At 41.5% G+C, this 25,801-nt stretch overlaps 2 protein-coding genes across 3 annotated transcripts; one reads left to right on the top strand and one right to left on the bottom strand.

The window, feature by feature from the left end:
- Positions 1–1,556: 1,556 nt before the first annotated feature.
- Positions 1,557–14,244, top strand: fbxo11a (F-box protein 11a). 2 transcript variants are annotated; one of them, XM_046867576.1, is made up of 22 exons: positions 1,557–1,894; positions 4,566–4,693; positions 5,352–5,433; positions 5,524–5,656; positions 5,846–5,975; positions 6,172–6,255; positions 6,371–6,503; positions 6,585–6,691; positions 7,005–7,116; positions 7,203–7,309; positions 7,498–7,635; positions 8,110–8,327; positions 8,779–8,959; positions 9,175–9,297; positions 9,559–9,644; positions 9,794–9,870; positions 9,959–10,102; positions 12,582–12,692; positions 12,775–12,882; positions 12,972–13,080; positions 13,203–13,301; positions 13,413–14,244. In XM_046867576.1, exons 1-22 carry the CDS (start codon positions 1,807–1,809, stop codon positions 13,540–13,542), a joined length of 2,628 nt encoding a protein of 875 aa, XP_046723532.1. In that variant the 5' UTR covers positions 1,557–1,806; the 3' UTR covers positions 13,543–14,244. The 2 variants fall into 2 exon arrangements, with proteins under 2 accessions (XP_046723532.1, XP_046723521.1); XM_046867565.1 differs by having other exon boundaries at positions 5,512–5,656.
- A 598-nt stretch (positions 14,245–14,842) lies between these two features.
- msh6 (mutS homolog 6 (E. coli)) lies at positions 14,843–23,296 on the bottom strand. The gene is made up of 10 exons (XM_046867552.1): positions 22,662–23,296; positions 20,847–21,049; positions 20,584–20,759; positions 17,688–20,235; positions 16,331–16,626; positions 15,926–16,043; positions 15,729–15,818; positions 15,452–15,606; positions 15,136–15,338; positions 14,843–15,023 (listed from the first exon to the last, which is right to left on the bottom strand). Exons 1-10 carry the CDS (start codon positions 22,886–22,888, stop codon positions 14,942–14,944), a joined length of 4,098 nt encoding a protein of 1,365 aa, XP_046723508.1. The 5' UTR covers positions 22,889–23,296; the 3' UTR covers positions 14,843–14,941.
- Between the last annotated feature and the right edge of the window lie 2,505 nt (positions 23,297–25,801).

Genomic DNA, 25,801 nt, shown 5'->3' with positions numbered 1-25,801 from the left:
TCAACAAATCTGACCAAAAAAAGTATTAAACGACCAAAATCAGTTACATACAGCAGTGTCACCAATTCCTACAGGGCAGTATAGAAGGTCACTGAATCTGAATACTGTCTCATGTTCTGTGATCGGACTGGGTGATGTTGGACTCATTTGTAATTGCTGCCAGTAATTTGACATTTCTAATGCCACTTATGTGAGTTGAATCAGAATTTGTCTATTGCTGATATGTGATGAAGTTCTTCTAACAGCAAGATGAAGAGACATGAGAAGAGTTCATGTACACACAATTATATATTTTGAAATCTGAGTCGGTATTTATTGTGATTATTTTGTGATTGATTAAACATTTACCTGTAGCTCGTATAAATGACTGTTTTCTGTGGTAATGTTAACTTTGTTCAAATATTACAATTAATGTTATCCAATACTACTTATAGTATTTTTGTCTAAATGTCAATTTAGGATTATTAGGAGACCCAAACACATACCAGTATTACATTTCCCAAAGCAAGGTCCATAAAGATATGGTTTACATGGGTTGAGGTGAATGATCTTCTGCTCTAAAGCTTTCATCTTAACGCTATCAAACAACTGTGTGGTGAATTGAAAAACACCACAGGTCTCCTCAGATCACCTACATCAGTACCTGACTTTACTAACACCCTTGTAGCTGAATGAGCACAAATCATTCAACGGTGAAGAGACAACTTCAACTACAGGGTGTGCCACACTGATCCAAAGAAGTAGAAGAACTTTAAAACAATGTGATTTCTGCTGTAGAAAGAATGTCACATGTTTTGCCTTAATTTTGTTGAAAATAATAATAATATTTATATCTTTTATATCTTCTTCTTTAAATCTTCTTTCGGCTTCTTCCATTAGGGTTCTCCACAGCAGATTAACTTTCCCTTTCACTCTCACAGATACTCTTCTATCACAAATCACTCCTGCTATCACTCTTCTCCACCCACTCCACCCTGCCTGCACTCTTTTCTTCACTTCTCTAACACACTCTCCATTACTCTGCACTGTTGACCCCAGGTACCTGAACTTACACAATCTTGTTAAAAACTCCACTGCATCTCTCCTAAACATCTCCATGCTTCTAACGGTATGTCATCTGGTCCAACCGACTTCCCACTCTTCCTCCTTACTAATCCTATCCACTTCCTGCTTCACCATCTCCACACCATCCAACCTTCTCTCTCTCTTTCTCTCTCTCTCTCTCTCTCTCTCTATTTTCCTCATTCATCAGCTGCTAAAAATACTCCCTCCATCTTTTCAACACTCTCCTTACTATTTAACACATTTCCATCTCCATCCTTTATTGCTCTAACTTGCAGCACAGCTCGGTTCCTCTGCCTGGCCAATCGCTACAAAATAATACTTATAAACACACACACACACACACACACACACCGTTTACATCATTACAGAGGGAGAAGTTTAGTGATTAGTGACTCGAACTCCTGCATTTACACCCAAATTAAACAAACCGAATGCACAACCGAAACCAGTCCCAGTTGCACGTTCCGGAAGAGGCGCTCTGATTGGTGGAAATGTTCCACGTGACGCCGCCTGTGGTCGTTTGTTCCTGTGAGTAAATGGTTCCTCCTGAGAGACTCAGAACAGGAACCTGCATCATGGTGGCGGGTTTGTGAAAGAAAAAAAGAAAGAAAACATTTTCGGAAGAGGAAGCTCTCTGACTTATTAGTAGTGCGATGGTTTTTGAGCTTGCGATTTATTGGGATTGAGCTCAGTCTTGAATAAGGACGGGTTCTGGTGTGGATTGGACTGTAAAGCCCTCAGATGAACTCGGGGAGAGCTGCGAACCGCAGACCCAGGCGAGTGTCGAGGCCGGGCCCGGTACCGCCGGACAGAAACCATCCAGAGAGAGGTAACCGTGTGTTTCTTCTACATGCTCGTTCGTAGGTGCGATTCTTCCATAAACGACTGCTTTCTCCAGGCGTGCCGGGGGTTAAAGAGAGAAGCGGCGCGGTTTGTACCAGGAAACACCGCGGCTCTGTGTGTGTGTGTGTGTGTGTGTGTGTGTGTGTGTGTGTGAGTGAGGATCCGAGGCCAAGCCTTGTTTTGTCCTCTTTAATCGGCTGTAATGCGCACTGGGTTTATCACGTTTACATGTAGAATGAATTCTCTTGAATTAACCCTAGGTGTGATGTGAGATGTTCGTGTGAAGAGCAGCGGTTACCTGCTTTCCAGAGTTTGTTGTGACTCGTTTCTGTAATAATACAGCAGCTGTACAGCGGTTAGGGGATGTGGCAGCTACACGGTACCGTGGGGAGAACCTGGGTCCGAACACACACACACACACACACACACACACACACACACACACACACACACACACACCTCCTCAGTGTCAGTGAACCGACTGACTGTTAATGCTTCAGGGTTCATAAGAGCGGTTCTCTATACGATGTGGTCCGAATAATAACACAAACATAACAATTTATCTGCTCTGTGTCTTCTGTGTGAGATAACACACACACACACACACACACACACACACCCCAGCAGCGTCAATATTTATATTATTATTATTATTATTATTATTATTATTATTATTATTGTTGTTGTTGTTGTTATAGATGCAACAGGGACACTCATGATATCTCTCTTTGCAGAGGAAACCATTCTTACTGCATTACAATCCAGTACCACACACCTAGTAACTGTGGTACCACACACCTAATAACTGTGGTACCACGCACCTAATAACTGCGGTACCACGCACCTAATAACTGCGGTACCACGCACCTAATAACTGCGGTACCACGCACCTAATAACCGCGGTACCACGCACCTAATAACCGCGGTACCACGCACCTAATAACTGCGGTACCACGCACCTAATAACTGCGGTACCACGCACTAATAACTGCGGTACCACGCACTAATAACTGCGGTACCACGCACCTAATAACTGCGGTACCACGCACCTAATAACTGCGGTACCACGCACTAATAACTGCGGTACCACGCACCTAATAACTGCGGTACCACGCACTAATAACTGCGGTACCACGCACTAATAACTGCGGTACCACGCACTAATAACTGCGGTACCACGCACCTAATAACTGCGGTACCACGCACCTAATAACTGCGGTACCACGCACCTAATAACTGCGGTACCACGCACCTAGTAACTGCGGTACCACGCACCTAGTAACTGCGGTACCACGCACCTAATAACTGCGGTACCACGCACCTAGTAACTGCGGTACCACGCACCTAGTAACTGCGGTACCACGCACCCATCTATAGATTATCCCTTTCATTACCAACCCAGAATGATTGAATTCTCTCATCAAGGCAATATGTCTCATTCAAAAACAAGAAAATGTTTTCAAATGTAAAACTCAGGACTGCAGGATCTTGATTAAATGCACCTCCTGGACCCAGCAGACCAGACCATCTACTCAACAGAAGGCATGGGTCTGATAGAGTATTGGTATCAGGGGATGAAGCAAACATTACTTGATTTGGATCGATTGATTTTATGCCTTGAGTTTGTAATGAGGTCACAGGACAGATCACACTTATGATAGTCTGACACAATGTTTATCTTTATCACACTACAGCTGGACTGATGCTTAACACTCCCTACCTGGAAGAAATAAGGTCACTGTTTTGGTTTAATTAGCAAATACTTAAGTGCCTGGATCATTATTGCAGTCATTAATATGGTTGAGCAAAAATAATACGTTTAGTGTCAGATGTTTCCCATGTGCATGGAAAAGATTTTACTGTGTTTCGAAGACAAGCTAAATTAAGTTAAGAACTTCTAAATGAATTATTCATCCCTGGAAGGATATGCTGAGGTGCACCGTCAGCTTTGTGCAAGAAATTTGGTTAGAAAATATTTGGACCAGGACCGAGAAATCAGCATGAAGTGATTCCCCATGTAAATCTGTTTGTTTATTCTATAGGCCATGTGCTGTGCGTGTGATGAGTTACACCTGGGCATCAGCAGTCAGGGCACTCGACACAATCAGACGCGGCTCTCTGCCAACCGTGAGCTTTTGATGTTCACCTAGTAACTGGTTATTTCAGTTACAAACACGTGCATGATAACACTTACCTGACAGCTGATTTTTGTGCCCATTCCAAACTGCTTAAACTTAAGCACAGTGCACATCAGTCCATCAGACATCATCAGACAGCAGTACAGAACACGTGGCCCTGAATCGGTCTTGTGTATTTTGACTTGAGATATCAAATTCATCTTATCAATTCACAGAAGTAGTTTGGCCCTTAATACGTGGTTACTTGTAAATACATGACCGTCGAGCAAATTTAAAGAAAAAACCTGTGAGAAATATCCTGCTGAGTAAACTAAATTAGTAATCGATGAATTGTGAAATTGAGGGACTTATAAGGAAAACCAATGTAATATTAAAACCCTCAGTGACTCCACTTGACTCTCCTACACACACAATTGACAGTTATACTCCATAATGTACATGATGGATCCATTTCTAATCGTTGTAAATGTACATCATGTTGTTATTGACTTGCTGTTTTTTTTCTTTATTTTCTCATAGATGAAGAGGCTGCTGAAGACATGGTTGCTGAAGATTCTGGCCCAGGACCTCAGAATAGTCCTTATCAACTTCGAAGAAAGTCTCTTTTACCCAAAAGATCTGTATATCCAGCCAAGACTAATATGGAGGCAAGTATTGCAGTGGTGTATCAACACAGACTAAGACCCACATTCTCCCAACACACCAAGCCTGATGGAGTCAGTACTCTCCAATAGTAAAAGTAAATCCAAAAGAATGATAACTTTCACTATATTGCCTCGAGCTTTTTTATTTATTTATTTTTTAACAACCACCCATGCCCTTCATTGGGATCAGAATTTTGTCCAGAACCCGGTTTGGACTTTGCACTTTCAAATGATTTGTACATTGCTGCCAGCGCTACCTGTCGCTCACATCAATAATTATATTGTCACAAATTTACAAGATCATTGGTGTGGAGGAGTATTTCCATCACTCAGCCAGTCACATCACAGACAAAGCACTCGATAAGATGTTATTTCTAGTAACTAAATCGTTTTTTTTTTTTTTGGATAATTTCACGAGATGCCTGACGATCTCTCACAGCACAGTGGTTGAAAATTACTGTGTAAAATAATAGACTTGATGTTAGATACTTGATTGGCCAGTTGAAATGATGAAACCTACATAACTGATGAATGAAATTAATTTGTTATTAAATCCATGTCTACCTGTTTTGTGTGGTAGATCAGTGTATTGTGTGTGTGTGTGTGTGTGTATGTATGTATATATATATATATAAAATGTATATGTTATTTCCTGGTGTAGGGTGATTCCACATCAACAACAGAACTCTTTGGTCATCGGGCCAAGCGTGCCAGAGTGTCCAGCAAACCTCAAGATATAACGGGTAAATAGGGTTAGATATTATGTCAAAAGCCTTTATTCTTCAAATCTTTATTGTTCACATGATTTCTAACCACCCCAGCTGCTCCAGCAGAGCAGTACCTGCAAGTGAAGCTTCCAGATGAGGTGGTGCTGAAGATCTTCTCCTATCTGCTGGAGCAAGATCTCTGTCGGGCTGCTTGCGTGTGCAAACGCTTCAGTGAGCTCGCCAACGATCCCATACTGTGGTGAGATTGCTTCCAGGTTTAAATTCTCAGAAGAGCAGTTGTCTGTTTTCTAAAATGAGCTGAGATCTTTCTTTACTGTAAATTTTTTTTAACCACAGAATGGACTTTCACAGTCTGCAGTATTTCAGTTATAACTGACAATTTAATTGTAACCAGACTAATGTGCTTCTTAAAATGGTTTATTGACAGGAAGAGACTCTATATAGAGGTTTTTGAGTACGTCCGTCCCATGATGCACCCAGACTCAGGGACATTTTACCAAATTAATCCCGAGGAGTATGAGCAGCCCAATCCATGGAAGGAGAGCTTTCAGCAACTGGTGATTGGTTTTTTTTATTTTATTAACTGTTTTGTTTATCTAATTTTCTAAAGCTTTCCTGCAGGTGTAATTTATTAAGATTCCATTTAGGAAAGCTTCAGAATAAAGAGTTCTATGGTTTTAAAGCAGAATGAGAACCCTTAATGTTTAGATCTCTGAGTCAGACAGAGGTTTTGGTATTTGTGTGTCTTTTCAGTATAAAGGAGCACATGTGAAGCCAGGCTTTGCAGAACACTTTTACAGTAATCCTGCCAGATATAAAGGGAGAGAGAACATGCTGGTAAGTCGTTATAATTTAACGTCCTGTACTTTGTGTTCTATGCATATTTTGAGGCCCCTGTTTAAAACACCTGTGTTCTCTCTTGCTCTTTTTTTCACCATTTCTCTCTGCCTAGTATTATGACACTATTGAGGATGCATTAGGTGGCGTACAGGAGGCTCACTTTGATGGGCTTATATTTGTCCACTCAGGGATTTACACTGATGAGTGGATCTATATAGAGTCACCAATCACAATGATTGGTGCAGGTATGTATGTACTCAATGTTGGAAAATGAATTCCAACTTTGCCTCTTCTGGTTAAAGTGGTATTTTTTTCATCTTCTACAGCACCAGGAAAAGTAGCAGATAAAGTTGTTATTGAAAACACTAGAGATTCAACATTTGTGTTCATGGAGGGGTCAGAAGATGCATATGTTGGCTATATGACAATAAAGGTAATGTACTGTAATATCTACTGAAAGCACCATTATAGATATGTAATTAAACAATATGGAGCATGTTGCTATAGGAACATGATTACATTTAATGAAATTTGGCAAACACCCTTATCCAGAGAACTTATTCTCATCAATGCAACTGAACATCTGCAGGTCAAAGGGCCAGGCAGTGGTTGCTGGATGGTGCTGGGATTTAAACAATAAACAGCACTTTCTTTACCAGTCAGTTTAGAGGATTCCGTAGTGCTGTGGTATAAAGTGGTTATAAAACAGGGGCTTAATTGTGCCACATCTGGTTGCTTTTTTGCAGTTTAACCCCGATGACAAGTCTGCACAGCATCACAATGCACATCACTGTTTAGAGATCACGGTTAACTGCAGCCCCATCGTTGACCACTGCATCATACGCAGTACATGCACAGGTGAGCGCAGATCCTTCATATGTTTATTAGCTTATTTCCAGTTTGTGATGTAGCGTGTGGCACTAAAGCTGCCCTCTGGTCTGCAGTGGGTTCTGCAGTATGTGTGAGTGGCCAGGGAGCATGTCCCACTATCAGACACTGTAACATCAGTGACTGTGAGAATGTCGGCCTGTACATCACGGACCACGCACAGGTAAACGCAGCCTATGATTCTAAACTCCGAAACTTATTGTTCAACATGTCTTTAAGAATCATGTTAATGAATTATGTGGAATATTACAGAAAGAACGTGTTCATGTTGGCATTATATCAATGATTCTTTTTGTTAAGGCATGTTTTTAAAAGCAGACATTAACATGTGACCACTTACTCCTGTTTCAGGGCATTTTTGAAGATAATGAGATATCCAACAATGCTTTGGCTGGGATCTGGGTTAAGAATCATGGAAATCCCATCATTAGACGGAATCACATCCACCATGGTAGAGATGTGGGAGTCTTTACTTTTGACCATGGGATGGTAACTACAACTTTTATCTTTCTGTCACTACTGAAGTGATTCTCTCAACTTAGGGAACATGGCAGTAACAGACCAAATGTCCTGCTTAAACCTGGTCTTGTTTCTTGGTATTAATCCATGATGACATGAACCTACTTCTCACATTCTAAAAGAGATTTAAGGGAGTTGAGAATAGTGATGTAGTTTGTCGTTGTTCTGGCAAACATAAAACCTTCTACACCATGTAGTGTAATATCTGGACAATGCAAACAGATCCATTTGAAATTTGATGAAATCTGGAGTTTCTGTATATTTTCTCTGTTAAATTAAACACATTTTGATTGAGGGTACATTGCATTGAGGATATTGACTACGATTACAGCACTCCACTCTTTACCGCAGACAGAAAAGTCCTTGTAAGCTTGGGTCTCCCTTTTAGTATAAAATCAAGCATTCCTTTGGTGTATTGTCTTCTGAAGTTGTCTTCTTTTTCAGGGTTATTTTGAAAGCTGCAACATTCATAGAAATCGGATAGCAGGATTCGAAGTGAAGGCATACGCTAACCCCACCGTAGTGCGCTGTGAAATCCATCATGGACAGACTGGGGGCATATATGTACATGAAAAGGGCAGAGGGCAGTTCATTGAGAACAAGATCTATGCAAACAACTTTGCTGGTGTATGGATTACCTCGAATAGTGACCCTACCATCAGGTATGTCTGACTGTTTTATTGGACATTTTATGTTTACATTACATGCATTTACATGAACATTTAAGATTATTTCTACAGCACTTTTCACAATGGATATTGTCTCAAAACATCTTTTGTAGAACTTAAGATTCGACAGATTTTGATATTATTTAACAAAAAATCCAGTATACAATTTGTTGACATTATAGTGGAAAATGTAACTGCTTCATTCACAAATATGAGAATGGGTGGGTTTATGACTTGTACAGCAGCCGTCATGTTCATATGTGCAACATAAAAACTTCAGCAGTGATTTTAGGGCTTAGGCCTTTGATTCCAGAAGGAGATTGTTTGAGTAAAATAACTATTATGAGGTATTTATTATTGGGGGGGTTTCTATTGTGTCAAGTAGATTTTTGTTGTTTTGTAGTTTTAAATATTTGTTTTTTTTTATTTCAATGTCAAAATGCAGGGGTAATGCGATCTTTAACGGCAATCAAGGAGGTGTTTACATATTCGGCGACGGCAGGGGTCTTATTGAAGGAAATGACATATATGGAAACGCCTTGGCAGGGATTCAGATCCGGACCAACAGCTGCCCTATTGTCCGGCACAACAAGATCCATGATGGCCAACATGGAGGCATTTATGTGGTGAGAAAATTGAGGCAATTATAAGTATATACACACCACCAGTATATACACTTTTTTTTGTGTATATAAATAGTTTAGTTCTAGAACACTTTAATTTTTATTGAATTAATTATGTTAATTAATAAAATATATATTATACACATACAGCAGCATGTAATATTTAGCGGTGTATATCAGGCGATATGTGTCGTGTGCCTGAATACTGTATTTTGCAGCATGAGAAAGGCCAAGGTGTGATTGAGGAAAATGAAGTGTACAGTAACACATTAGCGGGTGTGTGGGTAACCACAGGAAGCACTCCTGTACTGCGCAGGAATAGAATACACAGTGGGAAACAGGTACCCCTTGCTCCACTCATAATAATAATAATAATAATAATAATAGCTGCTTTACTGTTAAGAATGTTTGTTTATCATTTATCTCATTCTCTTTAATCATCATCAAAAACGCATTTTATAAAAGCTAAATAATATTTAATGCTCAAGACTAAAAACTAAGACTGCAAAAAACTGCACTATATTTTATTATATATTATATTTCCAATCTTCTTAATAATGTCTTTCTGGAGCTGAAATAGTTTTTCTCATTGTTGGTCATAGGTTGGTGTTTATTTCTATGATAATGGGCATGGAGTGCTGGAAGACAATGACATCTACAACCACATGTATTCCGGAGTTCAGATCAGGTCAGTTCTCATACGTTCATGTAGAAATGATCATTGACACTATTATACACTTTTATGCCATTAACTGCTCTGTTTGCAGTTTTGGCATCAAAAGCCATTAGATATGCAGTGAATAATTGCCTGGGATTTTGTCTCATTTCACCATAAAGGACAGGAAGCAACCCAAAAATTAGACGAAACAAAATCTGGGGTGGACAAAATGGTGGCATCCTCGTTTACAACTCGGGTATAGATTTCTACTTTTCTTTAAGAATCGTTGTTATTGTAATTCTGAAGCTCTCGAATCATTCCTTCAATTATTTGTACATTTTCAGGTTTGGGATTGATAGAAGACAATGAGATCTTTGACAACGCCATGGCAGGGGTTTGGATCAAGACAGACAGCAACCCAACACTTCGTCGGAATAAGATCCACGATGGGAGAGATGGAGGAATTTGCATATTCAATGGAGGACGAGGTTAGTGATCTAAAGTCAGCTTGAAATATGTACTGGGTTATTTGTTGATAAATTTGGTATGAAGGATGTGTTTGTGTTTAAGTGCATTTTCATGTATTTATAGTTTCCTAAATCTTGCTCTTTTATTGAGTAACGGTGTAGAGATGATCGTAGGGATTCGGGTCCCAAACTACGGCCCAGTGTTTCCTGTTGCATTCTGAAGTTTACTGATCTCTCATGTTTTCTTTAAATCCTACTGAAACTTCTGCATTCAGTCTTCTGAATTATTTTTTATTTAGATTTTCTACAAAATACTTTTGAAGGTCAGAGATGTTCATCTCGTGAATCATCTACTGCTTTTTGTGGTGGCTGCTTCTGCACAAGCCAAATTTAAACCATGCTTCTTCACCTTGTTTCACTCCACCCTGGTGTGGATTTGTTTTCTTTACCAACTCAAAACCTCACCATGAAACCTCAAAACAGTAATACACTTGTACATCTAAAAAAAAAAAAGTGGATTAGGACCATAATCAAGAACAAGCTACAGAAATCAACCCAACTATGAAAGATAATACCTCAACTTCCATATTGAATACAGGCGGAATGATTTACACATGATGTATTGGACGCTCCTAACTTACACCATGCTTTTTTATTAAATGGTGAAGAGCCCCAACATGTGACCATCAAACATTAATTTACTGCAAAACTCTTAATGACATAAAACTTTCTCAAAGTGGGTATTTTCCAAAAGTTTTGCAGAAGATATTACCGTATTTTCTGGACTATAAGCTGCTACTTTTTCCCGCGGTTTAAACAATGAAGCGGTTAATTTATGGATGTTTCCTGGGTTTTTCTCGGTTTCACAAACTTCAAGAAAAAAACTGAGCCCCATAACATTAGACAGATGAAAGTGCTAACAGGTTCAGGTGAACCAATGAAACTCTTTATATTAAATCAGATGCGCTCCCACCGAATGTGGCCGCACCGCATCATAAATATGGATGAAGTTCCTCTGACCTTTGACCTGCCGCTCACTCGGACCGTCTACAGGAAATGTGAATCATTCGTCACGCTGAAAACATCCAGGCATGAAAAAACACACTTCACCTGTGTTCTGAGCTGCACGGCATCGGGAGAAAAGATTCACCGATGGTGATTTTTAAACGCACGACGATGCCAAAAGATAAACTCCCGAGAGAAATTGTTGTGAAAGGAAGGAGGAAGACAGTGAACAATGACTTTCTTAGTAGACTACTGTTTAGATACAAGCCGTGTAACAGACACTGTCTTTCATTAAAGCCAGTGTAGACATTTATGTTCAAAATAAACATCTTTGTCAAATTCAGTGGGTGCGGCTTATATTTGGGTGCGTTTAATAGTCCGGAAATTACGTTATATTGAAATATTGGAATTCTTAGTGTTAAATAAAGGACTCCATATAGCTATTAATTTAGACTAGGGATGGGTGTGGGCTACATTTGGTCAAAACTACACTACAGTTTAGTGCAAAAAGACAAGTTGAAAATGTCAAGTTATTTAATTACTGCTGAACTTTTAGCACTGCAGTTTACAAATACAAAAAGGCACATTTTGAATAAAAATAGAAAAATACCAGCATCCCACAGCACTATATATAAACACACACGTGTACAGGAGCATAACAGAGTGTAATGAGGAATTCTGGTGTCGTTAATAATCAGTCGAATCACTTCTGTATTTGCTATGAAACCTGAACCCGCTTCAGTCCTCACTGATGCTGAAACCCTTCCTAGTGGTTCCTGTGGGTTTAGATGCACATTTTAAACCCGATGTGTTTTCACCACACACTAGTGATACTAACTAAAGGTTTTAGAATGAATGTTACCTTGAGGCTGAAGGAGAAGACACAGTAAAATACCGCCCTGCTGGAGGTAGAAGCGTGTTTGGTTTGTGTTCACTGCTGTATGTGCCGCATCTTCGCTTCGATTTGTAAAGTGACTCCACACTTCTGACCGTTTCAACATTACCGCCATGACTGCACACAAACACATACCGCGCGTGTATATCACACGTCCCACGAGCGAACGGCGGTCACGTGATGACGTCTTTCAAAAACTACACAAGTATCGATAACCGTATCGTTTGTTCTGAAACTTCTCGGTAGTCCGGTATTGACCCGAATACGTCCCGTCTCTGTTTGCGTTCATTCTGTCATGGTATTAAAATCCCAAAAACTGCTAAAAGATAATATAAGTACTTTTCTCACTGTAATGATTTACAATAAAATAACTTGAAACTAACACCCTGTCCTAAAAGTTTCTAAAACGTAAAAAGTATTGATTATACTCAAATGGGTTCTTTTAATGGTTAAGACTTCCTCATTCCGCCGAGTTAGAATTACTTTAAGCTACAAGTGTTGACAATTTATTTCTACACTCGGGTAGAATTGCCACTTGTTCAATTAAGTCTGAAGCAGTTACTTACAGGATCGTGTTTATTGATGATGCCTCTGATTCAGGGTTACTGGAGGAGAATGACATCTTCAGGAACGCCCAGGCAGGAGTCCTCATCAGCACCAACAGTCACCCAGCACTGCGGAAAAACAGGATATTTGATGGCTTTGCTGCAGGTGTGTGGGGAAAATCTACTTGGACTCTTAGTAGATTGAGGGAAAAATGTGCTTCTTGTCTAACCACTTATGTGTAAAGCAGGTATTGAGATCACAAACCATGCGACGGCAACTTTAGAAGGAAATCAGATTTTTAACAACCGCTTTGGTGGTTTGTTTCTTGCTTCTGGTGTCAATGTGACCATGAAAGGTGAGGAAATGTCAGGAGCATAGTCATGAATGGACCTGTTCCATGGTAATGTAAGCCTTTTTAGATTTAACACTCATCTTTAATCACAGATAATAAGATAACGAACAATCAAGACGCCATTGAGAAAGCTGTGAGCCGAGGACAGTGCCTGTATAAGATTTCCAGCTACACCAGCTATCCAATGCATGACTTTTACAGGTAACACCATTTCAGACTTAATTTAATTGTAAAACAACAATCTTTGTTTTGTTTTTTTTTTTCTCCATGTTTATATCATATAGAATTGACCAGACTGATTAAATTGCTTTTTCTCTGCGCAGATGTCACACCTGTAACACGACAGACCGCAATGCAATTTGTGTGAACTGCATCAAGAAATGTCACCAAGGACATGATGTAGAGTTTATTAGACACGATAGGTCCGTCCCATCAGTCAAATGTTGCAGTTTTGTGAGTTATTCAATGCTTGCTGAGGATCTCAGTCTGGTCTTCATCTGCTCTATAACTTGTGCAATGTTTTTACTCCACAGGTTTTTCTGTGACTGTGGTGCTGGAACACTTTCCAACCCATGCACGTTGGCCGGAGAGCCGACACATGACACGGATACACTGTACGACTCTGCTCCTCCTATAGAGTCCAGCACACTGCAGCACAACTGAGTCTGTGACCTCAGGAGACTCACCGCCACTCTTTAGGGACTGACCGCTGCCTTTTTTAGCCATTTTCATTACAGTACAGTGCTTTGAGAAGTGGCCGCTGCCGACAGACGACTCTACAAGCTTCCGTTACCAAATGACACCTTTGAATTTAATGGCTCCAGGCCGAGCTGCTTCAGATGTTCACATGCAAGAGCTCTTTCATTGTCCATAGCATCATCAGAAACATCTCGTACAAATCCATATACATTCAGCACATCAGATTTCTACTTCACAATCCAGTGCTGAAATGATTTTAGAACTAATTCCATCTCCATAAAAGAATTTCCCAAATACTACATTCAGAAGAAAGCTTATGATAAAAGCGATTTGTAATGCGAGCGATGAAGAGACACTTATTTTAAAACATGATGAAAGCAGCCATTCTGTTCTGGAGATGTTTTCAGAGACAGGAAAAGAAGATGGGAATGGAAACGTTGGCTGATTTGGGGTAAACGATTGCAGGTTCATATCTGGAGCAAAAGAGCAGTTTCTTCCTGCCAAACTCCAGACGGTGATGAATACGACCAGCACTGCAGCGTTTTTACAGAATTCAACTGCTATTCAATTTTAACGCTTTCTCATAGTTTTGTATTTTCAGGCGGGGAATCTTAAATGTACTTGAATGTTTTATTTTATTAAATATTAATTTTGGGAGTTGTAAAACCTTTTTGACTTAATTGTACTCATGGTGCAGGATGTATTGTTCTTTCTGTGAAAGAGATTCATCAGGAAAATGAAAAACACTAGCTAATCTCCAGCATTGCTGGGTTTTTTTTGTTTGGTTTTTTTTTAATTAAAGGGTGTTTTAATGTTTTAATGGCAGAATGAGTGTTTACACAAGCCAAGGTTGTGGCATTTGTATGTTCATTTTGAAAAAAAATTCTTTAAACATTTTATTTTAATGTGTAATACATTTCAGACTCGTCCTCTTTACTTTCATCTCCTAATAGCAATCGGCACATTTTTATACGCTTTATAACTGCTGGAGTGTCGATTAGCGCTCATACGTCTCTGATTATTATGCTGACGGGGTGAGAGAGTTAAACTACATGAATGCTGCAGAATATAAAGCAGTTTCTTGCTTTATTAAAGTACAGGTTTTTGGTTTGTTGGCCAAAAACCTGTACTAGTGGGTTTTAAAGACAGCCTGATTTGTATGCATGTTCCATCACCACTAGGGTTAATATATTGTGAAGTACTTAATCATGGTGTAGATGTTAGTAACAAAGATCTCGAATTCCCTGGTGAAAGAGACCACATGTGCATTTTGAAGAATAAACTTTATTAGATCATGTCAGTAGCACTGAAAATACTTTCGAAAGGAACAATAACCATCTCATACAGAGCGCAAGTGCTTTCTTTAACAAAGATCAATCATCTGAACCAGTCTGGCAAACTGTTCACGGTCAGACGTGGGATCTTCAGCAAACGAACACACTTTCCTAAAGAGAGCACAAAAGTACAATAATCTAAGAATTCTTACATTAGACATGTTTTAAATATCAATCCTTATAGAAAAATTCTCTATATATTTTTTTAAAAGTTGTTTCTTACTTGAAGATCCTCAGAGCGATGGTGCTCTTCTCAAACTCACGAGCTTTACGGTGCCCTGACTGAATCACCTCTTCAGGGATATCAGCAAGGCGTGCCGCGTTGAAGCCGTAGCTTTTGGGACAAGCACCGCTGATGAACTTGTACAGGAAAGTGATGGTCTCCTGACTAGGATCCTCATCACACTCATTCTCCACCATGCAGGCCTGGGGGCAAAAAATAAATAAATAAATAAAACATGCATCAACCACAACAGAAATGAAATCTTAGTCCTGAAGATGGACTAGACAGGCTGAGCTGAAGAAAAAACAAGACTAACCATATGACCAAGTTTAACAGCCCGGTCCTGAGTGTAGTCTTCTACCAGTGAGTGGTAGTGGGTGGAGAACAGAGTTCTGCAGCAGATCCTCTCAGAAAGCTCCTTCACCACAGCACTCGCAATGGCTGTGCCGTCGTAGGTGGCCGTACCCCTGCCTACAGACATTCACATAAAGAGTGGCACAGAAGTTGTCTTGAGTGCATTTTAGGCTTTGAAAGGAAAAAGAAAAAAAAAAAAAAAAACACTAAGCAGTTGTTAAAAATAATGAGTGTGTTACCCAGTTCATCCAGAAGAACAAGTGAATGAAGGGTCCCATGCAAAAGGATACTGGCTGTTTCACTGAGCTCCACAAAGAAAGTACTCTCTCCTAAAGGTACAGAACATGAACATCCAGACCATGTCACGAGAACCGTTTCAAACCTAAGCATTATTTCACCTTATGTAGCGAATCATGCAGAATGTGAGGAAATTCACCAGACATGATGCGATCTGAGGCACCAAGGCGAGTAAACACTCGGTCCACAGGAGTTAGACGCAGGCTTTCAGCAGGTACGTAGCAGCCCAACTGGGCCAAGATCACAACCAGGCCACACTACAGCAAAAAATGCACAGGGTTACATTTCTTTATCAGAAAACAAAAAGCAAAACTTCATGTTTCAGCAGATCCTGAAACCAAACCACTTGTCCACTTTAAACGTTACACCAAAATTCCAAAATTAAACAAACTGATGATTAAAGTTTAACTAAAGCTGCATCAAAGATTCCATTTATATTAACAAATGTCCTTCTCCCAACCCAAAACTGAACTGAATCTGGGCATCAGAAGTGCTTACTCATTAGAACTGTACCCCAAACAAAAGTGCACAAGAATAAACACACCTGTCTCATCAGAGTCGATTTGCCTCCCATGTTTGGCCCTGTGACAAGTACACATGGGGCCAGTGCCGCCTTCTTGTCCATGTTCTCCTCATCATCATCATTGCCAGAACAACCGATAAAGATATCATTGGGGATGAAGTCATCGCCAAAATAGGTTTTGGTTACACAGGGGTGCCGAGATCCTCGGAGGTCCAGGAAGGGGGAAAAATGGGGCCCGTTGCCTGGCAGAACAATCTCTGGTTTCACCATTATTCCGTTCCCACTCTGACTGTATCGGGTCAAACTCAACAGCACATCTGCAACAGCACAGAACACAGTGGTGTCGTCACTGTGCTACTCATTAGTCCATAAAACACGGGTTTCACAAGCATCACTATCAGTAAAACTGTTCAGGAGAAACTAAAAGGTAAATAATAATAATGGTGTAATTTTGTATTTTAAATCTAGAAGATCACATCATCAAGTTCTAAAATTCAAATAAATACCAAATACAGCAATTAATGGGTTCAAGGACTTTCTGTCATGTGATTCAAATGTTATGAGGCATTTCATTTGTGAACTTTGGAGATGAATAACTTTGTGCTGAGGGACTCGATAAAGGTTTTAATTAAAGTTCTACAGATGGACACACAATTGCTGAGATCCGAGTTCACCTTCAGTAAGTTTGCAGTCAAATTCATTTGCATGTTGCACGAAGATCCACCAATAACGTGAAGTTTTTATACAAAATCTGTGGTGGGTCAAGAGAAAGAAAACTTTACAAATTTCTTCAACTACTCAGAACCTTCACGACAATCAGAATCATGCTGAATGGTTTAAATGTTATGAAAAGTTTACAGATCTTGGTGACCCCTGGGAGGAGATCCAGTCATCTTCATTAAGTTCTACTTCTTCCAATAGAAGATTAAAAGGGAAGATACAGTCAATAACGAGGGACTAGAATCCCAGCGCTGGTGCTTCCATCACAAGTATTTTAGTTTCTTGTGTTTTGTAGGTATTTCTGAAACAAAATTGTGAATCATGTAGCTTTTAGATCCTGTTTTCTTGCATGTTGTGGATTGTGCATGAACTCGATTAACTGCAAAACACAAATTTGTTCATCACAGTTTACACTATTGCACCAGCAGCATTAGCTCTGAACATCAGCGTGTAATATGAAGAAGGTTTTAGATAAATACATCCAGTTTTCCCTGGGATTTGTAGTCCTGAGGTAGCAGTGGAATCTTTATTTACCAATTCATCTACAGCGTATGGGAGAAGTTTTGAACTTGCATCTATAAAGATGGTTTCCATATCAGTCTGTATTCTCTTAAGAGGAATTAAAAACGGAATGAAATGTGAATGTTTTTATTCTTACCGAGAACCGACACGCACTCCACAGCAGTCTGCCAGTTTCTGTAATTTTTATCAAAGTTGTAAAACAGTCTCCTCATGCAATCTTTAAGTGCAGCGTCTCTTTTGTCCTCCCAGCTCTGCATCTCGGAGAACATGCGCTCGATCTCCTTTGTTGCGTATCTCTTCCAGCCCTTCTTTGTAGACCTCACCTCGAATTCTTCTGGTATGTTCCTCTCAGAAACACTGTCTGGAACCTCCATTTGATAGCGGTTCCGTCCTGTGCCCCAGTAAGAGAGATTCTTGCAGCCAAGTCGTTTCTTCTGTCGAGCCAAGTAGTCTTGAAGATTTCCCTCGCATTCCTTGATCGCAGTCAGAGCCTGGTCATACTCCGGGTCAAAGCCAGCTTTGGGTGTGATCACACCAGTTGTGCGTGCTTTTTGATGGTCGAAAGCCGTGTCCCAACGTTTAAGCTCAGGTTCGAGATCAGGAAACAGCCCCTCGTCACTTCTTGTTTTTAAAATCACTATTTGCCGAAGCAATTTAGACTGGAACCCTTCAGAGACGGACTCCATGATCGTCACGATTTCCTGCATGGTTTTGAACCCTTCCAGTGACGAAAGGAAGTCGGCAATCTTGCGTTTGCTATAAACGATCTCCTCGTAAAGAATTGCTCTGCTGTCTGGGTGGTCCTGGCCCTTCATAGGAGTGCCCATACTGTGGATTTTGCTGAGTAACCTTTCAAGGTCTGGAAGTTTCTTCAGGAGCTCAGTAACCTCAGTAGCTTGTGCTGGAGCACCCATCAGGTCTTCAAGAGCAGCTAACCGATCATTAATGGAAGCTGGGTTACACAGGGGACCACAGAGCCACTGTTTCAGCAGCCTCTTTCCAAAAGGAGTGCAGCAAGTGTCTAACTGTTCAAGCAGAGTACCTTCTGTGCCTCCAGTAGAACCATTCTGGAGAATCTCAAGGTTGGCCAATGTTACTCCATCCAGCACCATGCGTTGGCAAGTTTGAGCAAAGAAATTCTCTGCATTCTCCGACTGCTGGATCTCCACATCCACTGGAACATATTCCTGAAAGTTAGCCATGGAAAGAAGCTCGTGATCAACCAGACATTTTTTAAGATAGAATATGCAGCCTCCAAGTGCAGAAAGAGCAAGTTCATAACCTTCTTTAGGAGTAAGTCCTAGCGAGTCACTTTCAGAAGTCATAGATTTTAGAGCATTGGGGAGAATTGATCCAGAAGAACTACCATTCTCTTCTTCACTTTTGTTAAAGTAGTCTTCATCTGCCAAGGTTTTCAGGGTTTTCTGAGCATCCCAGAACTGTGAGCCAGCATTGAGACCCTCATGCATTGCTGAGGACAGAGCAGCCTTGAAGACCTTCCGTGTCTCAGATGACAAGTTACCCTTTTCAAAAAGCACCTGAGCTGGTACATAATGTGCCACTAGGGTGCGCAGGCGCGAACAGTGGCGGTCATCTTGGAACTGACCTACATAAAAGCGACCCACTGAGCTATCGATGAAGCAGACCCCATATATGTGGCTTTGACCTGTGCTTTCCACCTGATTCTTTTCTTTCACACTCAGGAGATACTTGCTTTCGGCCTCAGATGGCGCTCCGTCGAGTACGCTATACGTCTGGGTGCCACGCGTGATAATTCTGCAGACTTCTCGCCGAACTACACGATCAAATTTAGTGGGACGTGCCATAGCCTTGCATCGTGCTTCCATCATTTCAGGGGTCTCCGTCTGTTCTACACGTGCCACCTTGTAACCTTTCTGTACGAGCACATCAGAGAAACGTCCAAAACCGATCTCAGGGAAACCAGAATGTGCCCAGGTGCCTTTCATAAAAGTCAGCCCCAACTCGTTAACACCAACCACAGCATCCATGTGGTAGAGCTCGTAAAACTTGCCCACTTTATAGAAAAGAACAGTATCAAACATCTCTGATTTAAGCTGCCACCATCGACGCATCCCAGGAGTAACCCTGTTCAGGAAGTCTTCAGGCACATACAGACTGGTCGGGTCGTATTCCTCTTCTGACTGACGCCTCCTCCGAGCATCTTTTCTTCTCCCATCCTGCAACCAATCCAGTTTTTCATGGTCCCATACCCCAGTCCCATCCAGGTTTCCTGAAGCACTGCCTTGACTCTCAAAGCTGTCCGGAGCTGAAAAAGCAGAAAGACGTGACTTTGTGTCGGCTGCAACAGTTACGGGATTGCTCTTGAAGATCTCTGAAGGTCCAGTTGTAGTCTTTGTTTTAGCAGTTTTCTCTGATGCACGTTTCCGTTTTACAGGTTTCACAGGACTGTCTGGTTCAGACTCCGGTCCGCTCGCCTCCACATCACTGACGATCACATCTTCATCCTCATCTTCACTGCTGCTTTCGGCATGATCTGGCTTGAACTCCTCACCAGAGCCCTCGCTGTCAGAGGCCACTACAATACGCCGACGTTTGGGTTTCTGGCCGTGTTCTGCTGGAGCACGTGATGAACGCCTGCTAGGCTTCACCTTCTGAACCTCTTCTTCTGACATTTCTTCATCTGATGCCGTCGATTTTTCAACCTGCAGAGAATTTGATTTCACACAACACAAAATTCACACCTTTTCCTTTCCTGAACGTTTAATGTCAGACGGGCAGGGAATTTCTAATCAAGAACGTGTCAAAGCTGAACTATAGCTAGATACACACATGTGCTAACGGGGTTTAAAGTCTAGTAGAGCTGAAGGCATTAATATTATTGTCATAACTGCACACTTCCTATTGACTACACAACAACAATTTTCATAAATTAATAATTAAAATTTCTCATCAGAAGAGAAAGAAATTAATAAGTGAATTTAATAAGACAAACAATTCAATCAATTAAAAAAAATAAAGACTGGAAATATATGCTGAACACTGCTTCTTACCTCCATTATTTCTCCATCCTCCGATTCCTCATCAGATGCATCCATACAGACGGGTATTTTTAGTCTCTGCTCAGGGCCGTCCTGCAGCAGACTGTCTGCCAACTCCATTGCTCTGCGAATCACAGGCTTTCCACTGAAGAATAAACCACCACTTTTGGCCTCAGCACTGTCTGAACCTGTCGAAACGCATTCCATGTCAGACTATTAAGCAGTTCCAATGAAGCTACAGATCTCCAGATACACGTCACACAAGCTCCGCTCACCTTTATATTCACGAATGTACTGCTTTCGGACCCAGCCCCTTGTTGCTGGCTCATCAAAAAAATGGACATGGACTCTCTGATCTTGGCCCCTGCCTCTCATCTGCTGCCCACTCAGCGGCTGGGGCACCACCATGCACGGCCACCAGGGGTGCCCTTCTAGTCTCGCCCACACCAGATCACCCGCATGAAAGGAGAACGAAGAGCTGAAAGTATTCACACTTAAATTAATTTAAAACAAACAAACATTCTGATTTATTCCCTTTAAACACTTTCCTGTAAACGGGCCGAGGATCAAACCTGACTGAAGGCCACACAGGATTATATTGCGAGTAAAGTTGCTGTGGATCCTCTCATTTATGATAATATTTAGAAACTAATACAGTTTTATTTTCAAGACAATATAAAGACAGAAACAATCCAGTTTATAGTACAATAGTGTTCAACATCTAATACAGCAATTCAGACCATAAACAAGACTCTGAAGCTGTAATATCAGAGACATGAAACCAAACCTTCATTCCAAAAGCGCTTCCAATTCAGGCTACAGCAAATTCACATCATTTTTATTTCAATCTGATTTATTATGTAGTTTAAGAATAAAATGTAAATATTGTGGATCAAAGGGAAGATGGGTTTAGTGGCATTTTTCCCGCTTTCATTAATACATGAACCCTGAAGAACCCTGGAAAACTGGAGAGAGATGACGTCCAGCACACATTTAACTTATGATTCCTGAACTGCTTCTCTGCAATAAACATTACAACACAACATACTCATTCATTTCTCATCAGATCTCATCCTGAAAATGCCTTTTTCATCTACACACAGCATACAAATCATCTACAGCATCATCTACACAATCATCTACAGCATCATCTACACAATCATCTACACAATCATCTACAGCATCATGTACAGCATCATCTACAGCATCATCTACACAATCATCTACACAATCATCTACAGCATCATCTACACAATCATCTACAGCATCATCTACACCATCATCTACAGCATCATCTACAGCATCATCTACACAATCGTGTACAGCATCATCTACACAATCATCTACACAATCATCTACACAATCATCTACAGCATCATCAATCATCTACAGCATCATCTACAGCATCATCTACAGCATCATCTACACAATCGTGTACAGCATCATCTACAGCATCATCTACACAATCATCTACACAATCATCTACACAATCGTGTACACAATCGTGTACAGCATCATCTACACAATCATCTACAGCATCATCTACAGCATCATCTACAGCATCATCTACACAATCATCTACACAATCGTGTACAGCATCATCTACAGCATCATCTACAGCATCATCTACAGCATCATCTACACAATCATCTACACAATCGTCTACACAATCGTCTACACAATCGTCTACACAATCGTGTACAGCATCATCTACAGCATCATCTACAGCATCATCTACAGCATCATCTACAGCATCATCTACACAATCGTCTACACAATCGTCTACACAATCGTCTACACAATCGTGTACAGCATCGTCTACAGCATCGTCTACAGCATCGTCTACACAATCGTCTACACAATCGTCTACACAATCGTCTACACAATCGTGTACAGCATCAGCCCAACTTTCTACCTTCACCCTGCAAACCTCGGCACGGCGTGTGTGCGCGTGCGTTTGTTTGTGTGCGTGCACGTGTGTTTGTGTGAGTTTGTGCACGTGTGTTTGTGTGAGTTTGTGCGCGTGTGTTTGTGTGAGTTTGATTAGTTAATATAAAGGGAAAAATCACTAAACAGTATTTTAATATCACCTTCGGTTTGTATCGGAATTTATTTGTCCAAATAGTTTCCCATGAGAGACTCTTTTCGGGGTCTTGCAGGTTTTCTCCGCGGCCGTCTTGCTCTTGGTTTCCTCCCCGGGGAAACTGCTGGATCTGGGGGCTGAAGAAGCTTCTGCTTCATTCGGATTCCATTTTGTTTTCGCGACGGCTGGAGGAGACTTTGTAAAGAAATTAAAAATGGAGCTCTGCTTCGCCATGACTGTTCACTGTCCGAGCTGGTGTGCCGGAGGTTCGGTGTGTCTGGGCCGGAGGTTCGGTGTGTCTGGGCCGGAGGTTCGGTGTGTCTGGGCCGGAGGGTCGGTGTGTCTGCGCCGGAGGTTCGGTGTGTCTGCGCCGGAAGTTCGCTGTGTCTGGGCTGAGGTTCGGTGTGTCTCCACCGGAGGTTCGCTGTGTCTGGGCTGAGGTTCGGTGCTGCTTCTCCTCCACGCGGCCCGCTGCACAGGGCAGTTCGCGGGAAAGTGCAAAGTGGAAGTGGGCGTGGTGTGTACGTCACTAGCGCGTGTACAAATGGCATGTGTTCCTGGTATGGGAGTGGTACCGGATCTGCGGCTACCCAGGCTGTAGAACTGAACTGAGGAACAAAATGGACGCGGATCGGGTCACACCGCCAACAATCCGCCGCGCATGCGCAAAAATGTAAATTGTATTAACCGACCGGGGAAAATGAACACATACAAGCAGATATTCCAGTTTCAGATTTAAAAATGTTTATATATATATATATATATATATATATATATATATATATATATATATATATATATATAACTATATATATAACTATGTAAAGTATCGAAGTAAAAGGAAAGTTTGTACTTGCTATTCCGTGCATGTGTTCCTCCATGGTTGCCAATAAGGCTTTCACACTTCAAGTCAAGTCAAGAAGCTTTTATTGTCATTTCAACCATATATAGCTGATGCAGTATACAGTGAAATGAAACAACGTTCCTCTGAACCCAGGTGCTCCATAAAACAACATAAAACAACAGTCACAGAACAGAAGAACACACGGCCAGGAACTAAGATCTTCACCACATAAAGTGCATGTGTGCAACTGGTGCAAACAGTGCAAAAGACAACACAAGACAGTGCAAAAGACAACACAAGACAGTGCAAAAGACAACACAGGACAGTGCAAAAGACAACACAAGACAGTGCAAAAGACAACACAGGACAGTGCAAAAGACAACACAAGACAGTGCAAAAGACAACACAAGACAGTGCAAAAGACAACACAAGACAGTGCAAAAGACAACACAGGACAGTGCAAAAGACAACACAGGACAGTGCAAAAGACAACACAAGACAGTGCAAAAGACAACACAAGACAGTGCAAAAGACAACACAGGACAGTGTAAAAGACAACACAAGACAGTGTAAAAGACAACACAAGACAGTGTAAAAGACAACACAGGACAGTGCAAAAGACAACACAGGACAGTGCAAAAGACAACACAAGACAGTAAAAGACAACACAAGACAGTGCAAAAGACAACACAGGACAGTGCAAAAGACAACACAAGACAGTGCAAAAGACAACACAGGACAGTGCAAAAGACAACACAAGACAGTGCAGGACAATACACAATACACAAAATATAAAAATAAAAACAGCAATAGCTCCGCCAGTAAAACCTGTCGTGACAGAATAAGGTGCACAGTAGCAGAAAAATGTAAACAGAAAAATGTAAAGAGAATTGTGCAATTCTACAATAGCAGCAATCAAAATAAACTGAACAGTGACCAAAGGATTTGGACAGAATATTGTGCAAAGAGAGCAAGTCCCTGAAGATCAGCAACAAACGGCATGTAAACATTTTGCGATAATGAAAGGTGTGAATGGTGCTGAAACCTGGGTGTGTGATGTGTATGTGTGTTGAGTCTGGTTGTACAGATCAGTCACACAGTTGTGTGTAAGTGTGTGTGTGTGTGTGTGTGTGTGTGTGTGTGTGTGTGTGTGTGTGTGAGAGAGAGAGTTCAGTTCAGATGTTTGTTGAGGAGCCTGATGGCTTGCGGGAAAAAACTGTTGCACAGTCTTGATGTGATGGCCCGAATGCTTCGGAACCGTTTCCCTGATGGTAGGAGGGTGAAGTGTGTGTGTGACGGGTGTGTGTAGTCGTCCACAATGCTGTTTGCTTTGCGGATGCAGCGTGTGGTGTAAATGTCCATGATAGAGGGGAGAGAGACTCCGATGATCTTCTCAGCTGTCCTCACTATCCTCTGTAGGGTCTTGCGATCTGAGACGGTGCAGTTCCCAAACCAGGCAGTGATGCAGAGGCTCAGGATCCTCTCAGTGGTCCCTCTGTAGAACATGGTCAGGATGGGTTTTCCTCAGCCTTTCAGGAAGTAGAGATGCTGCTGGGCTTTCTTTGTGATGGAGCTGGTGTTGAGTGACCAGGTGAGGTTGTCCACCAGATGAACACCAAGGAATTTGGTGCTCTTGACGATCTCCACTGAGGATCCATCGATGATCAGTGGAGAATGGTCACTCTGTGTTCTCCTGAAGTCAACAACCATCTCTTTAGTTTTGTGGACGTTCAGAGACAGGTTGTTGCTCCACACCAGGCTGTTAACCGTTGCACCTCCTCTCTGTATGCTGACTTGTCGTTCTTGCTGATGAGACCCACCACGGTCGTGTCATCGGCAAACTTGATGATATGATTTAAGCTGTGCGTTGGTGCACAGTTGTGAGTCAGCAGAGTGAACAGCAGTGGACTAAGCACACAGCCCTGAGGGGCTCAAGTGCTCAGTGTGGTGGTGCTGGAGATGCTGTTCCCGATCCGTACTGACTGAGGTCTCTCGGTCAGGAAGTCCAGGATCCAGTTGCAGAGGGAGGTGTTCAGGCCCAGTAGGCTCAGCTTCTTGATCAGGTGCTGAGGAATAATTGTGTTGAATGCTGAACTGAAGTCTATGAACAGCATCCTTACATAAGAGTCCTTGTTATCCAGATGGGTGAGGGCCAGATGGAGGGTTGTGGAAATGGCATCGTCCGTGGAGCAGTTTGGATGATATGCGAACTGCATGGGGTCCAGTGCGGGTGGGAGCTGGGTCTTTATGTGCCTTATGACAAGCCTCTCGAAGCACTTCATCATGATGGGTGTGAGTGCAAC

The sequence above is a fragment of the Silurus meridionalis genome, chromosome 2 (assembly GCF_014805685.1).
Source record: "Silurus meridionalis isolate SWU-2019-XX chromosome 2, ASM1480568v1, whole genome shotgun sequence".
NCBI lineage: Eukaryota > Metazoa > Chordata > Actinopteri > Siluriformes > Siluridae > Silurus > Silurus meridionalis.
Note: the sequence above shows the minus strand (reverse complement) of the source record. Positions and strands in the feature narration are given on the sequence as shown.

Coding starts and splice junctions, on each gene's coding strand:
- fbxo11a (XM_046867565.1), top strand. CDS start 1,807: ATGAACTCGGGGAGAGCTGCGAACCGCAGACCCAGGCGAGTGTCGAGG. Junction 1,895..4,565: donor CAGAAACCATCCAGAGAGAG/GTAACCGTGTGT, acceptor ATTTTCTCATAG/ATGAAGAGGCTGCTGAAGAC. Junction 9,645..9,793: donor TATTCCGGAGTTCAGATCAG/GTCAGTTCTCAT, acceptor TTCACCATAAAG/GACAGGAAGCAACCCAAAAA.
- msh6 (XM_046867552.1), bottom strand. CDS start 22,888: ATGGCGAAGCAGAGCTCCATTTTTAATTTCTTTACAAAGTCTCCTCCA. Junction 15,819..15,925: donor CTCAGATCGCATCATGTCTG/GTGAATTTCCTC, acceptor CTGTACCTTTAG/GAGAGAGTACTTTCTTTGTG. Junction 15,024..15,135: donor ATCGCTCTGAGGATCTTCAA/GTAAGAAACAAC, acceptor TGCTCTCTTTAG/GAAAGTGTGTTCGTTTGCTG.